Below are 14550 nucleotides of genomic sequence, written 5' to 3' on the forward strand. Positions count from 1 at the left end.
TATCCTTGTTTGGAGGAGATGCCAGACCTTAGAGATCACAACACAACTGTGCAAATAGGTGAGATTGGCAAAAATAACGAACAGAGCATTTTGGTCATAAAAGGGGCATCTCTGATTGTGGACCCAATTTTCACCTGATCAATGGTGTGGTCCCTGATTACATGTATCGTGTGTTGCTGAGGGTTTGGCTGCTAATAGCCACTTCATGGTTTAATTCTAAAAGCTACAGTCAACCATGGTATACTGGTTTGAACAATTCAAGAGTAGATGAAAATCTTTTAGCAATCAAGCTTCCAAGCTTTTTTTCCTGAATCCCACGGTCTATTGTTGAGTGTAGGTTTTGGAAAGCTCCCAAATGGCAGAAATGGCTTTAATATTACAGTTTGCCAGTCCTGAAGGGGAAATGTCCAAACAAGTATCTTTGCCACTGGGTTTTACATGTACATTTTGCTAGGTTCAGACATTTGTCAAGAAGATATTGACCATGCTCATGAGGCTCTGGAGCTTTATGTTAAATCAGTTCAGTCTTTGTATGGTGAAGATCAGATGACCTACAATGTGCTCCTGCATTTTAGAAAGTGTTGAGAATGTAGGTCCTCTCTATGCCCAGTCTGATTTCATGTTTGAGAATTATAATGGCTACTTGCTTAAGCAAGTAAAAATCAGTAATGCAGTACCTCAGCAGATTTACAAAAGGGTAGCATGGTCTTGTGCATTGCCACGCATAGCTAAGGCCTGCTGTATCTTTTAAGTCCCCTGTGTAGAGTGCTAAGACAGGGCAAAAGGAAATGTTACATAGCTATCCTGCTGTATCCTGATGTCTCACCTGAAATAAAATCATTCTACATAGAAATGACCTCCAGTAAACATCACATAAGGAACTGTGCTAGATATGACAGAGTGACTGCACTTGGAGTGGCAAAGATTAGGCCTGTGTCTGAAAATGATATGAACACATTGCATGCATTGCTAGATGTACCCATGACCTCTACTGGCAGCTACTAGAAAAGAAGATTTGTCAATGGAGAAGTCATTCACAGCCAAACATATACAAAGACAAAGAAAATGAACAACTCTGTTGTTATATTAAAAGATGGCAGTATTTTTTATGTTTTCATACCTTCTCTGTGTCAGTGATGACCAACATCGCCTATATGCAGTCAGAAAAATGTGGAAACTGTACAGTGCAGAAGCTGGTTCGAGGATCTACTGTCAAAATATCATTAACCTTTGCAGTTGACAGCAATGATATTATGAGACCATGTGTTTACATTCATTGTTGTTTGTAACAATTCAGAACATATTGTTGTAAATAATCAAAGTTAAATCAAAAATATTGACTATTATTGACTATAGGCATAAAGACCACACGTAGGTGAAGATAAGAGCAAAGTCATGAGTGAAGTACAGATTTCATATTCAATTATCTTTCCCTGTGTTTTTACATCATGAACATCTATAAGGTTTTAGTCATATGTAGGACTTATAGAACATATATGATTAAAAATACATTCATATTATGCATTTTGTATGTGTTTATTGCAGCATATGTGTCCCTCACAAAATTCTGTTGGAACATATAAGATGCAAAATAAGTGAACTTTTTGCCTTGTGATTATCAGCCACTGGTTAGTATGTATGTAAACTGTCCAATCAGCGCATGAGTTGCTTAATGTTCTAGCCAATCATATATGATAAGGGGCGGGACATGTACTGATTATGTAGCGCCCATTATGTGACGTCATCACAGGACCTGCCCTGTAGCAAGATACATTATGAGATTTAGATTAGATTAAATTAGATTTAATTAGATTTTTAGATATACAAGATACATTATTAGATTTATTATTATTATTATTATTTTTATTATTATTATTATCATTATTATTGTTATTATTATTATTATTATTATTATTATTATTATTAGAAATATGGTTATATAGATTATAACAGACTTGTACAATTTTAGTGTAATTTTAATGAAATTTGAGGTAAAATAAAAAAAAAAATCCAAACATCGGCGATTTTTGTAGTAGTAAAATGCCTCCATCTAGTGGTGATATGAGACATTGCAACTTGTCGAGCGGTACTTTTGGTAATTTTGCTCTGTTTCCACACGGATGGTTTTTACTTGTCGGACCTGTGCTTCATGCCAGATTTTAATCAGTAAAAATAAATGTTTAATATTTATTTCTTGGTGGATTTATTTTTTAATATCTGACTAAATGAAGGATGTCGTGAATAAGTTTTTAAATAAAGTTAAAATTTTTGTCCTTTTTTATATTTATTTTTTATAACAATGGACGAGTTCTGAGTGAATCATGAATAATTAAGTAAATAAAAAAAAGGAATAATAAAAATCCTTGTTACTTTTATATATTCTTTATTAAATTATATATTTAAAAATTGTATAATAGTTATCCTATTTTTTTATATATGTAGAATATTATTAGATACAAGATACATTATTAGATTTATTATTATTATTATTATTGTTGTTATTATTATTATTATTATTAATAATAAGATGATTATATTAATAATAACAGACTCTTGTACAGTTTAAGTGTAATTTTAATTAAATTTGAGGTAAAAAAAAATAAACCTGGACATTAGCTCTAATGCTAACTATGTTGTGCTACTATGGCTCTAATTCAAATAATGGCGGCTGCTATGGCCCTAGTGGGAAACACTGTTCCACTACTGTGGCTCAAATTCAATTCATGCTGTGCTGTCCTGGCCCTGATGTAAAACACTGATGTGCCACTGTAGCTCTAATGCTAATTATGTAACGCCGATATGACTCCAATACTAATCATGTGGGCCAACTATGGGTCTAAGTTAATATATGTTGTGCCTCTAGGGCCCTAATATGAAACACTGTACTGCTACTATAGCTCTAATGCTAACTGTGATTCACGTCACGGACCTACCAGCACAACATAGGTAGCATTATAGCCATAGTAGCAGAACAATGTTGTGCTACTATGACTTTAATTCAAATTCGGTTGTGCTGCTAGGGCCCTGATGTGAAATACTGTGCTGCTACTATAGCTCCGATGCTAATTATGTTGTGCTGCTATGACTATAATGCGATTTATGTTGGCCAACTATGGCTCTAACTATGTGCTGCTACTATTGCTCTAATCCAAATGATATTGGCGAATGATGGCTCTAAGTCAAATAATGCTCTGCTACTATGGCTCCAATTTAAATTATGTTGTGCTGCTAGGGCCCTGATATGAAACACTGTGCTGCTACTATAGTGGCCGAGCATCATTTGACTTAGAGCCATAGTTGGCCAAGGTCATTTGGATTAGAGTTGTTCCACATCAGCGCCCTAGCAGCACAACATAATTTGAATCAGAGCAATAGTAGCACAACATAGGTAGCATTAGAGCTACAGTAGCAGAACAATGTTGCGCTACTATGACTTTAATTCAAATTATGTTGTGCTACTAGGGCCCTGATGTGGAACACTGTGCTGCCACTACAGCTCTAGTGCTAATTATGTTGTGCTACTATGACTCTAATCCAAATGACCTTGGCCAACTATGGCTCTAAGTCAAATGATGCTCGGCTACTATGGCTCTAATTCAAATCATGTTGTGCTGTTATGGCCCTAGTGGGAAACACTGTTCCGCTACTGTGGCCCAAATTCAATTCATGCTGTGCTGTCCTGGCCCTGATGTTAAACACTGATGTGCCACTGTAGCTCTAATGCTAATTATGTAACGCTGATATGACTCCAATAAAAATCATGTGGGCCAACTATGGGTCTAAGTTAATATATGTTGTGCCTCTAGGGCCCTGATGTGGAACACTGAGCTGCTACTACAGCTCTAGAGCTAATTATGTAGTGCTACTATGACTTTAATCCAAATGATCTTGGCCAACTGTGCTGTTATGGCCCTAGTGGGAAACACTGTTCCGCTACTGTGGCCCAAATTCAATTTATGCTGTGCTGTCCTGGCCCTGATGTAAAACACTGTTGTGCTACTGTAGCTCTAATGAGAATTATGTAGTACTGATATGACTAATTCAAAGTACGTTGTGCTGCTAGGGACCCCAGCCCTGATGTGGCTACACGGCCCTGGTGTGAAACACTATACTGCTACTATAGCTCTAATGCTAACTATGTTGTGCTACTATGACTCTAATACAAATTATGTTGTGCTGCTAGGGCCTTGATGTGAAACACTGTACTACTACTATAGCTCTAATGCTAATTATGTAGTGCTGCTATGACTATAATTCAAATTATGTTGGCAAACTATGGCTCTAATTTAAAATACGTTGTGCCTCTAGGGCCCTGATGTGAAACACTGTGCTGCTACTGTAGCTCTAATGCTAACTGTGCTTCACGTCAGGGCCCTAACAGCACAACATAACTTTAGTTAGAGTCATAGTTAGCTATAGTAGCAGAACAATGTTGTGCAGAACAATGTTGTGCTACTATGACTCTAACTCGAGTTATGTTGTGCTGTTAGGGCCCTGATGTGAAACACTGTACTGCTACTATAGCTCTAATGCTAACTGTGTTTCACATCAGGGCACTAACAGCACAACATACCTTGAGTTAGAGTCATAGTAGCACAACATTGTTCTGCTACTGTAGCTCTAATGCTAACTATGTTGTGCTACTATGGCTCTAATACAAATTATGTTGTGCTGCTAGGGCCCTGATGTAAAACACTGTACTGCTACTATAGCGCTAATGCTAATTATGTTGTGCTGCTATGACTATATTTCAAATTATGTCGGCCAACTATGGCTCTAATTTAAATCATGTTTTGCTACTATGTCTCTAATTTAAAATATGTTGTGCCTCTAGGGCCCTGATGTAAAACAATGTGCTGCTACTATAGCCCTAATGCTAATTATGTAATGCCGTTATGACAATACAAATCATGTGGGCCAACTATGACTCGAATTCAATTTACGTTGTGCTGCTAGGGCCCTGATGTGAAACACTGTACTGCAACTATAGCTCTAATGCTAATTACAGTGCTGTTATGACTATAATTCAGATTATGTTGCACTGCTACATGGCCCTGATGTGAAACACCGTTAGCATTAGAGCTATAGGAGCAGAACAGTGTATCCCACCAGGGCCCTAGTAGCACAACATTATTTGAATTGGAGTCATAGTAGCACAACAGTTAGCAGAACAATGGTGTGCTACTATGACTCCAATTCAAATAATGCTGTGCTGCTATGGTTCTAATTCAAATTATGTTGTGCTGCTAGGGCCCTGATGGGAAACACGGTTGTGTGACTATGGCCCTAATTCAAAAGATGATGTGCAAATATAGCTCAAAATTAAATTATGTTGTGCTGTTCTGCAAATATAGCTCTAATGCTAATTATGCAATGCTGCCATGACTATAATTTAAATGATGCTGTACTACTGTATCTCTAATGCTAAGGTTTGTTTACTTACCTCGTTATACAAAAGGTCATAGTCAGCGGGCGGGGAGAATTGCAGCCCCCGCAAAGAAGACCGCTCTTTGTATGAAAAAATGGGTGGCTCTTAAAAGAGCCGTTGGTTTTTATCTTAAAGACGGCGATAACACGCTTTACTTTGAGCTGGTGTACTTGGTGACGGCCTTTGTGCCCTCGGACACGGCATGCTTTGCAAGTTCACCGGGAAGCAACAGGCGCACGGCGGTCTGGATTTCCCTGGAAGTGATGGTGGACCGCTTGTTGTAGTGAGCGAGACGAGAAGACTCACCGGCGATGCGCTCGAAAATGTCGTTTACGAAGGAATTCATGATGCCCATAGCCTTAGAAGAGATGCCGGTATCAGGGTGCACCTGCTTCAGAACCTTGTACACGTAGATAGCGTAGCTCTCCTTCCTTGACTTTCTGCGCTTCTTGCCTCCTTTGCCGGCCGTCTTCGTGACAGCCTTCTTGGGTGCGGTCTTTGCTGGATCAGTAGGCATAATGCTGCTTCTCGAGGAAACTGCGAGAGAATGAAAAAGGGCCGCCTCGCCGCCTCTCTATTTACAGACCTGCATTGTAATTACGTACAAGGGAAAGGAGTCGTATTATTGGTCACAAATCCAAACCTCATCATACAAGGCTCCGCCCTCGTCCCATCCTCTCTCGTTCCCTCTCCCCCGCCCCTGAGCTACTCTTTGTTTCCCTGCCCGCCGTTTTGTGCGCGCACACGCACAGACAAATATGAAGTATATATATATATATATAAAGAGCGAGACTTTGAGACAAAACTGTAGTGCTTGTGCAACATTTTACCTTATTAGAATATATCTATAATTATTTCAAATTCCATTAGTCACATACACTTGAGAAAATAGTTATTTCCTCCCCTTCTCCGCCACACACACACACACACACAGTAAAAGAAACAATAGCTCATTTTGTAATATTTGGGTGGCTCTTAAAAGAGCCGTTGTGTTCACGTTATTTGGTAGATAAGCGTTTAACCGCCGAAGCCGTAAAGAGTGCGTCCCTGGCGTTTCATGGCATACACCACATCCATAGCGGTGACGGTCTTTCTCTTCGCATGCTCGGTGTATGTGACTGCATCGCGGATGACGTTCTCCAAGAACACCTTCAGTACACCACGAGTCTCCTCGTAGATCAGACCGGATATACGTTTAACACCACCACGGCGAGCCAGACGGCGGATAGCCGGCTTAGTGATACCCTGGATATTATCGCGCAGAACCTTACGATGGCGTTTAGCGCCTCCTTTACCGAGTCCCTTGCCACCCTTTCCTCTTCCAGACATGGTGCTGCTCTCACAAATTCAAGCTGCTCAATAAAGAAGCCCCGCGCAATGCCCGCCTATTTATTCTCTCTCCACAGGACCTAGTTGAGGGGAGGGGGCGGACCTAAAACCAACGATCACACAAAACAATGTCTTCAAAGCGAAACGCCACAGCCGTTAACATGCTAGAGTCTTGTACTTCCTCAGGCTTTTTGTCCACACAAACATAGTGATATAGAAATAGTAATAGTCATGTAGTGGAATTGATTTAATTTGGTTTTTGCTCACAGCATGGTACACTCAATGCAGTTCAACACACAAATATTTAAATTGAGAATTATAATTAGAAAAACTGTTTTGACTCAGTTGCAATTTTTATTTCAGTAGAAGTATAAATCAAATTGCAGTTCTTGTTGCATTAAGTAGGCTTATATCATCATGAGGAATGCAAACTATTGCACACACTATGCTTTCAGTTACTTACACACTGTGCCACTACTGACCAGAAAGGTGTAAACCTGATGGGGGACAAAATATTGAGCTACTGTACATATGCAATTAAAAGGTTTTCGCTTATCCCAACTCATCTGGAAGCTGGGGTCAGAGCGCAGGGTCAGCCATGGTACAGCGCCCCTGGAGCTGATAGGGCTAAGTGCCTTGCTCAAGGGCTCAACAGTGGTAGCTTGGCAGTGCTGGGGCTTGAACCGCTGACCTTGTGATCAGTAACCCAGAGCCTTAACCACTGGACTACCACTGCCCTGCTTACACCACTACCAGTAGTAGTAGTAGTAGCGTTAATCTTGTACTATACTTTTCAACACACAAGAAATATAGCATGACTATTGTAGGAATGGCCCATGATTATTATTAATATTAACAAGCATTATTCTCATTTCTATTAATGTGGTACTTTTTGCATTAGCAGTAGTAGCAATAGTAGTAGTCGTATTAGTAGTAGAAGTAGTAGTAGTAGTAGTAGTAGTAGTCAGTTATCCATACATCTCTCACATAGACCAGGAGATTATGGTAATATTTGCATCAAGCATCAGAATGAGTGAGCATTGTGTGTACCTACATGGGCTGTAGAACATTGAGTAAATATATGTATATTATTTATCCAATTCAATAGGACGAAGTTTCAGAGACAGATGATGCTTCAGATACACAGTCACTTCTACAGCACCAATATTTTGATGGCACCTTAAAAAAGGGAGAAATGTTCCTTTATTGAGAAAACATATATGCAGATGCAAATACGAGTGCAGGAACAGGAACTCACAAATCATTCGTGAACATCATTCCACCACAGCAGGAGCTGACAAGCTGAGCAAACCCAGTGCTCAATCTGCACTAGTGTCCAGAAGTATATGGACAGGGCCACACACTTTGTCTGGGAGTGTATGCATCTTTTACCTATGCTGCAAAATATGCGGTAAGGTCTCTATGTGTGACCGGTTTAATGGCTTTTAAAATAAAGACAAATAGACAGGCATACATAATGGGTTAATTTTAAATCCGAAGACACGCCCACTGCTGCAGAGTTGCGCTTTGACATTGAGCACACCTGTGCCACGTAATTAGTTCAGCGTGCTCTTGGCTTTATAAAAAGCACTGTTGAGTTTGGCTCTTTGATACCTTTCCTATCTGTAGGCTGTGTGGCTAGAGAAGGTATTTTTGCGTATACTGTCCTGTTGCGGCCCCCTGGTGAGATGGTTGTTTTATTTGACTTTATTAGTTGCTGATCATGGTCTGAATGTGTGTTTGTAGGGATGTGTGCATGAACGCAGGTAGCATATAGTGACAATAGTTTAACCCCTGTTTATGAGGTAGGCAACTTAATTGTGGGTTATTTATGGGAGAGGGAAACCTTTTTGAAGTGTTTTATTTGTTAGTTTTTCAGGTGCGGCAAAGAGTGCTAGCTGCTGGTTTCTAGAGACTTCTACAAGCTGGTTTCTAGAGACTTCTACAAGCTGGTTTCTAGAGACTTCTACAAGCTGGTTTCTAGAGACTTCTACAAGCTGGTTTCTAGAGACTTCTACAAGCTGGTTTCTAGAGACTTCTACAAGCTGGTTTCTAGAGACTTCTACAAGCTGGTTTCTAGAGACTTCTACAAGCTGGTTTCTAGAGACTTCTACAAGCTGGTTTCTAGAGACTTCTACAAGCTGGTTTCTAGAGACTTCTACAAGCTGGTTTCTAGAGACTTCTACAAGCTGGTTTCTAGAGACTTCTACAAGCTGGTTTCTAGAGACTTCTACAAGCTGGTTTCTAGAGACTTCTACAAGCTGGTTTCTAGAGACTTCTACAAGCTGGTTTATAAACCCTATTTAGACTTTTGGTGTACAGTTGGGACTAAGCGGACGTCGCGGTAGTAAACCGCTATGTTACTGAGTGTTTTTAACAGATTATTTTGCGCACCGTTCTTTGTACTATGTTTGAGTGAGGACATGGATATTTATCTCTGGTGCAAGTGTATTAAAATAACAGGCTTTGTATTTTTGCTCTGTGAGCCACTTGTATACTTTTTAAATATTAATCGGGAGTTACCGGTTTTGCTGTACTGTGTTTTTCTTTGTGGGTATATAAGTTTATGTGCCATTTATGTAATTGTTTCCACATGTAATTATCTGATGAGCCGTGATTTGAGACTTAAACAGAAGGGGAGTATTTTTGTGTGTTGGCTTTGTTTTTGGTTTATTTTTTGGTTTCTTTGTTTAAGAATTATGCACTGATTTGCTGGGTGTTTTGTCCCTTCTGTTTAAAAAGTGGAATTAATCTAGTCTCTCCAATTGTGGGTAAATAACTGGTAAGCTGTAAATGGTATTTTAAAATATTTGTAAGCATTTTCTGTGAAATAAACTTGTACTATTTTTGGAAAGTCACGTCTCTGTCTTTAACCCCATCCGAACCAGCAGGGTCCTTCATATTTTTGTAACTTTTTGGTTTAATTTTTCTTTTGCGTTCAATTTATTTTCCTGGGTGAATAAATAACCCAGGTGGCGTAGTCGGTTCCTTTTTATTTCTAATACCTTTAACCAAAGGTTACAATTGTATTTGGACAGTGTCACGCTGACTTGTACAGACTGTCAATCAAACTATTATTCTAGAACTTAGCGCATCACGACACATTTTTCTTGGTAACTGCTCCACTGTCACAAAGAGTGTGTATGCTCACTGAGTGCTCACCTGAATAGGAAATGCAGTGTATGCTATATATCTCTGTTTATATTTCCTAATAACGTACCATGTAGTGTAGACAGGCATCATTTGATGAAGTGAACAATTCCTTTGACTTGACTTCGGTAATCAACAAAAGGTAGAGAGGAATGTGCACTTTCTAGATTTGGTCACACAATAGCAGTCAAGACCGATGCAGAACTACACACCATGCTGCATTAAGCAATCATTATTATTATTTATGGTATTCATCAAACCCTATTCTTAACTCATTCCTCAACTTACTAAGAATAATTATTAGGATCATGGTTGGTGGTGGTGGTAGTTGTAGTAAATGTAGTAGAAGAACTGGGTCTGAGATGAGATCAGAAAAAACAAACAAACAACATTCACAAATTAAACCTCAAAAAAATTAGTCCAAAAACATTTCATACTAGTGTTTAAGGGTATACAGGGTTTCTTCCTAAAGTGAACTGTGAGTCCCTTTTTGTCTCGCTTCGTGTTTATCTAATAGGCCAGTAGAACACGTCATATATATATATATATCAAATTGCATTAGTGCCCATAACTATAGTCACAAGTTCCTAGATCATTTGAATATTTGTGTGTGCGTGTGTTTGTTTGGACAACAGAAGAGATTTGGGAAGAGCAAGAAATAAAACCAAACAATGTTGCACAATATCCTGGAAAGTGTCAGTATATTTGTACTGTGTTACAATTTGAAGAGAGAAACAGAGTGAGAGTCAATAATGTCACATTAGATTAACATGTGTGTGTCTCTCATTTCAGCAGGTTGTTTGTTGAATTTAGCTCAGCTTATACTACAGTTAGCCCTGTCAACAGCTTGGCATCAGCACACATCTCTGTAACTGGACCCTGGACTTGCTTGAACACCTTCACCTCCTCCAGTCCCACACTCAGGGATGCGTATTGTACCCTTACTTATATTCACTTTTCCACTAATGAGTGCTTACCTGCCTAAGCCTTAGAAAGCATCATCAAGTTTGCTGATGACACCACGAATGGTAGGCCTGATCAGAGGTAAAGATGAGACGGCTTTCAGGGAGGAGATCCAGCGCCTAGTAATTCACACCAACAGAGATGTTGTGGAGTGTGAATTCAGCCTCAAGTTACTTTAAGGCCTTATCTTCGAGGATCTCACCTGGTCACTGAACTCTTCTCTCTACTTCGCACACCCATGACTTTAGTACCACTCATATTACATCACTTCAATACCAGAACCTTTTTAAATGCGTTTCTTGCACATCCTTTCTGAACTGCTGCTATATTGCTCCTTTGCAGAACACTTTTTCTTTTTCTTTACATTTTTGCTACTCTTCAATTTTGTTCAATTTGTCTTGTCACAACAGGTTCACTGGCGGAGCTATTATGTGTTTTATGGATTGTCCTGCACTGACTTGTGTTGTCTTGCACTGTCTTGTGTTGTCTTTGCACTGTTTGCACCAGGTTGCACACATGCACTTTATGTGGCAAGGACACTTACCAGCCCTGTGTGTTCTGTTTCTGGAATTGTTGTTTAATGTAGCATCAGGGCTGGGATGCAAAGGGTCCGTTGTCTCATTTCACTGTGTACTGCGTCAGCTATATATGGTTGAAATGACAATAAAAGCTTCTTGACCTGACCTCTTGACTTGTCTCAACAACGCCTGTGATTGCTGAGGACACTTTAAAAGTCCTGTCTGTGCTACAGGATACTGGAGAACTTCTTCAGCTGTACCATTTCTGTGTGGTACAGCAACTGCACTGCTCCAGGCCCTATAAAATAAAATGGAAAATAAAAATCTCCCAATGAATCATTGGCAATCAGCTCCCCATCTTGGAGAACATTCACAAGAAACACTGTCTGGAAAGGTCTAGTCAAGTCTAGTTTATTTGTATAGCGCTTTTCACAACAGACATTGTATCAAAGCAGCTTTACAGAAAACAACAGTGAAGGTGAATGGTGTGCGTTTGTCCCTGATGAGCAAGCCGTGGCGACAGTGGCAAGGAAAAACTCCCTTAGATGATATGAGGAAGAAACCTTGAGAGGAACCAGACTCAAAGGGGAACCCATCCTCATATGGGTGACATCAAGAGTTTGGTCATAAATCTTTCAACAATACAGAACAATTTGTGATCATCATAGATCCAGCATCAGCTTCTCCATGCCAGGGCCTTTAAACACTCGGCATCTACTTCTCCATGGTCATCCGTAGGTCCATAATCTTCACGAGGTGGGACGTGACTGGAGCTGGCCAAACCTCAGGATGCCTCGGGATGGGGAGAGAGAGAGAAGCAGTGGAAAGGAATTAGCGTAGCTGCTGTTCATGATATTAACAGCACAAATTGATAATGTGCATGTGCTCATGTATTCTGGAGCACAAACTTATGATATGTGATGTGTGTTATGTGTAGGCTTTGCTAAAAAGATATGTTTTTAATCTACACTTAAACTGGGAGAGTGTGTCTGAACCCCGAACACTGTCAGGAAGACTAATTCCAGAGTTTAGGAGCTAAATGTGAAAATGCTCTACCGCCTTTAGTGGACTTTGCTATTCTAGGAACTACTAGAAGCCCAGAGTTTTGAGATCTCAGGGAGCGTGACGGATTGTAGCGTGTTAAGAGACTGGATAGATACATGGGAGCCAAACCATTTAGTGCTTTATAAGTGAGTAGCAGTAGTTTGTAGTCTATTCGAAACTTAACAGGAAGCCAATGTAGGGACGATAAGATTGGGGTTATATGATCGTATTTTCTTGACCTAGTAAGAACTCTTGCTGCTGCATTCTGAACTAACTGAAGCTTGTTTATTAATGACGCAGGACATCCACCTAGTAATGCATTACAGTAGTCTATTCTGGAGGTCATAAACGCATGGACGAGCTTCTCTGCATCGGATATAGACATGTTTCTTAACTTAGAAATATTTCTAAGGTGAAAGAAGGCTGTTTTTGTAACTTGATTGATGTGATTTTTAAAAGATAAGTTGCTGTCTAAAATAACTCCCAGGTCTTTTACCGTTGAACTAGTGGTTACAGAACAAAGGGCGCAGCAGTTGTCTGTGCAGAGCTCACAAGATCATCAAGGACCCTTCACATCCCAGTCACAAACTGTTTAACCTCCATCCATCAAGATCCAGATACAGAAACATACGCACCAGAACCAGCAGGATCAGGGACAGCTTTATTTCCATCCACCATCACCACACTGAACTCTACACTACACCGTTAGATCACTGTATAAGCACTGTATATGTAAATGTTACATATTGTTTTTTGTATACTCCGCATTCTCTACACATATTGTGCCTCACTTCCATCTGCACTACTATTATATTTGTGTATCTGTATATACCTTACTGTACATCCTGCCACATTCATGTATATACAGATATATATTTCTATCTATCTAACGAACCTCTGAGCAGATGCTAAATGCATTCTCTTAGCTCTGTACATGTATCTTGCACAATGACAATAAAGTCAACAATAAATCTAATCTAAAATATAATATAAAATTACACTAGTGTCCATGAGTACTTGGAGAGGGCCACTATTCATTCATTTCATTGTGTTGCTCTTGGTATTGCACATTTTCCCACACAAATACATATACACATATACATGTGTGTGTGTGTGTGTGTGTGGTCAGGTTTGGACGTATATGCACGACAACGAAAGAGAACATACATACAGTGCTTTAGATTCATGTTATGTCAAATTGTTCCTAACGCATAAAAACATGTTTAAATGGTCAGAATCGTAGTCAGCATACTAAAGTTATATGTGAGAGAATTAATACTATGATGAATGCAATTTATTGTTTTGTTTGTTTTTTGTCTCCCTTAGAATACAAACGAGAACACGAGAATGGGAGGTGACACTTTGGCCACAAGATGGCAGTCACGCTCCGTGCAGAACAGCAAGCGAACTTCTTTTTGCATTTATTATTATTAATATTATTACTGTCGCCAAGTATTAAAATAATCTATAATAAAATACACAAAATGCTCAGCGACAGAGCCACAAAATCAGAGGTTTGCCGAAGCACTCCAATCTAATAACTAGTTATATATATATATATATATATATATATATATAAAATCATCATTTGTTTAAAACAACCACGGTATAGACTTGCTCGTTTTACTGAGACAATGAGGTGGCTCTTAAAAGAGCCTTTGTGTATACTGGACAGAGTTATTGTTTAAGCGCGCTCTCCGCGAATACGGCGGGCCAGCTGAATGTCCTTGGGCATGATGGTCACTCTCTTGGCGTGGATGGCGCACAGGTTGGTGTCCTCGAACAGGCCGACCAAGTATGCCTCGCTCGCCTCCTGCAAAGCCATTACAGCAGAGCTCTGGAAACGCAAGTCAGTCTTGAAGTCTTGAGCAATTTCTCTCACCAGGCGCTGGAAGGGCAGCTTGCGGATGAGCAGCTCAGTAGACTTCTGATAGCGACGGATCTCTCTCAAAGCCACTGTGCCGGGCCTGTAACGGTGAGGCTTCTTCACGCCGCCGGTAGCCGGAGCGCTCTTGCGAGCAGCCTTGGTGGCGAGCTGCTTCCTGGGCGCCTTGCCACCAGTGGATTTACGGGCAGTCTGCTTAGTTCTTGCCATAGCGTTGAGCTCTGCACTTCGCG

At 39.9% G+C, this 14550-nt stretch overlaps 1 protein-coding gene and 2 pseudogenes across 3 annotated transcripts; all 3 read right to left on the reverse strand.

Moving 5' to 3' along the window:
- Window positions 1-5525: 5525 nt before the first annotated feature.
- On the reverse strand, window positions 5526-5945 carry LOC310738245 (histone H2B pseudogene; annotated as a pseudogene). Its single transcript has one exon. The product of its transcript is annotated as a histone H2B pseudogene (transcript).
- A 500-nt stretch (window positions 5946-6445) lies between these two features.
- Window positions 6446-6757, reverse strand: LOC310738262 (histone H4 pseudogene; annotated as a pseudogene). Its single transcript has one exon. The product of its transcript is annotated as a histone H4 pseudogene (transcript).
- A 7313-nt stretch (window positions 6758-14070) lies between these two features.
- Window positions 14071-14546, reverse strand: LOC310738188 (histone H3.2). The gene has a single exon (XM_083563192.1). The coding sequence runs from the start codon at window positions 14525-14527 to the stop codon at window positions 14117-14119; it is 411 nt and encodes a 136-aa protein (XP_083419318.1). The 5' UTR covers window positions 14528-14546; the 3' UTR covers window positions 14071-14116.
- Window positions 14547-14550: the final 4 nt, after the last annotated feature.

This window comes from Silurus aristotelis, assembly GCF_946808225.1.
Source record: "Silurus aristotelis genome assembly, chromosome: 15".
In the NCBI taxonomy this organism is placed as follows: domain Eukaryota; kingdom Metazoa; phylum Chordata; class Actinopteri; order Siluriformes; family Siluridae; genus Silurus; species Silurus aristotelis.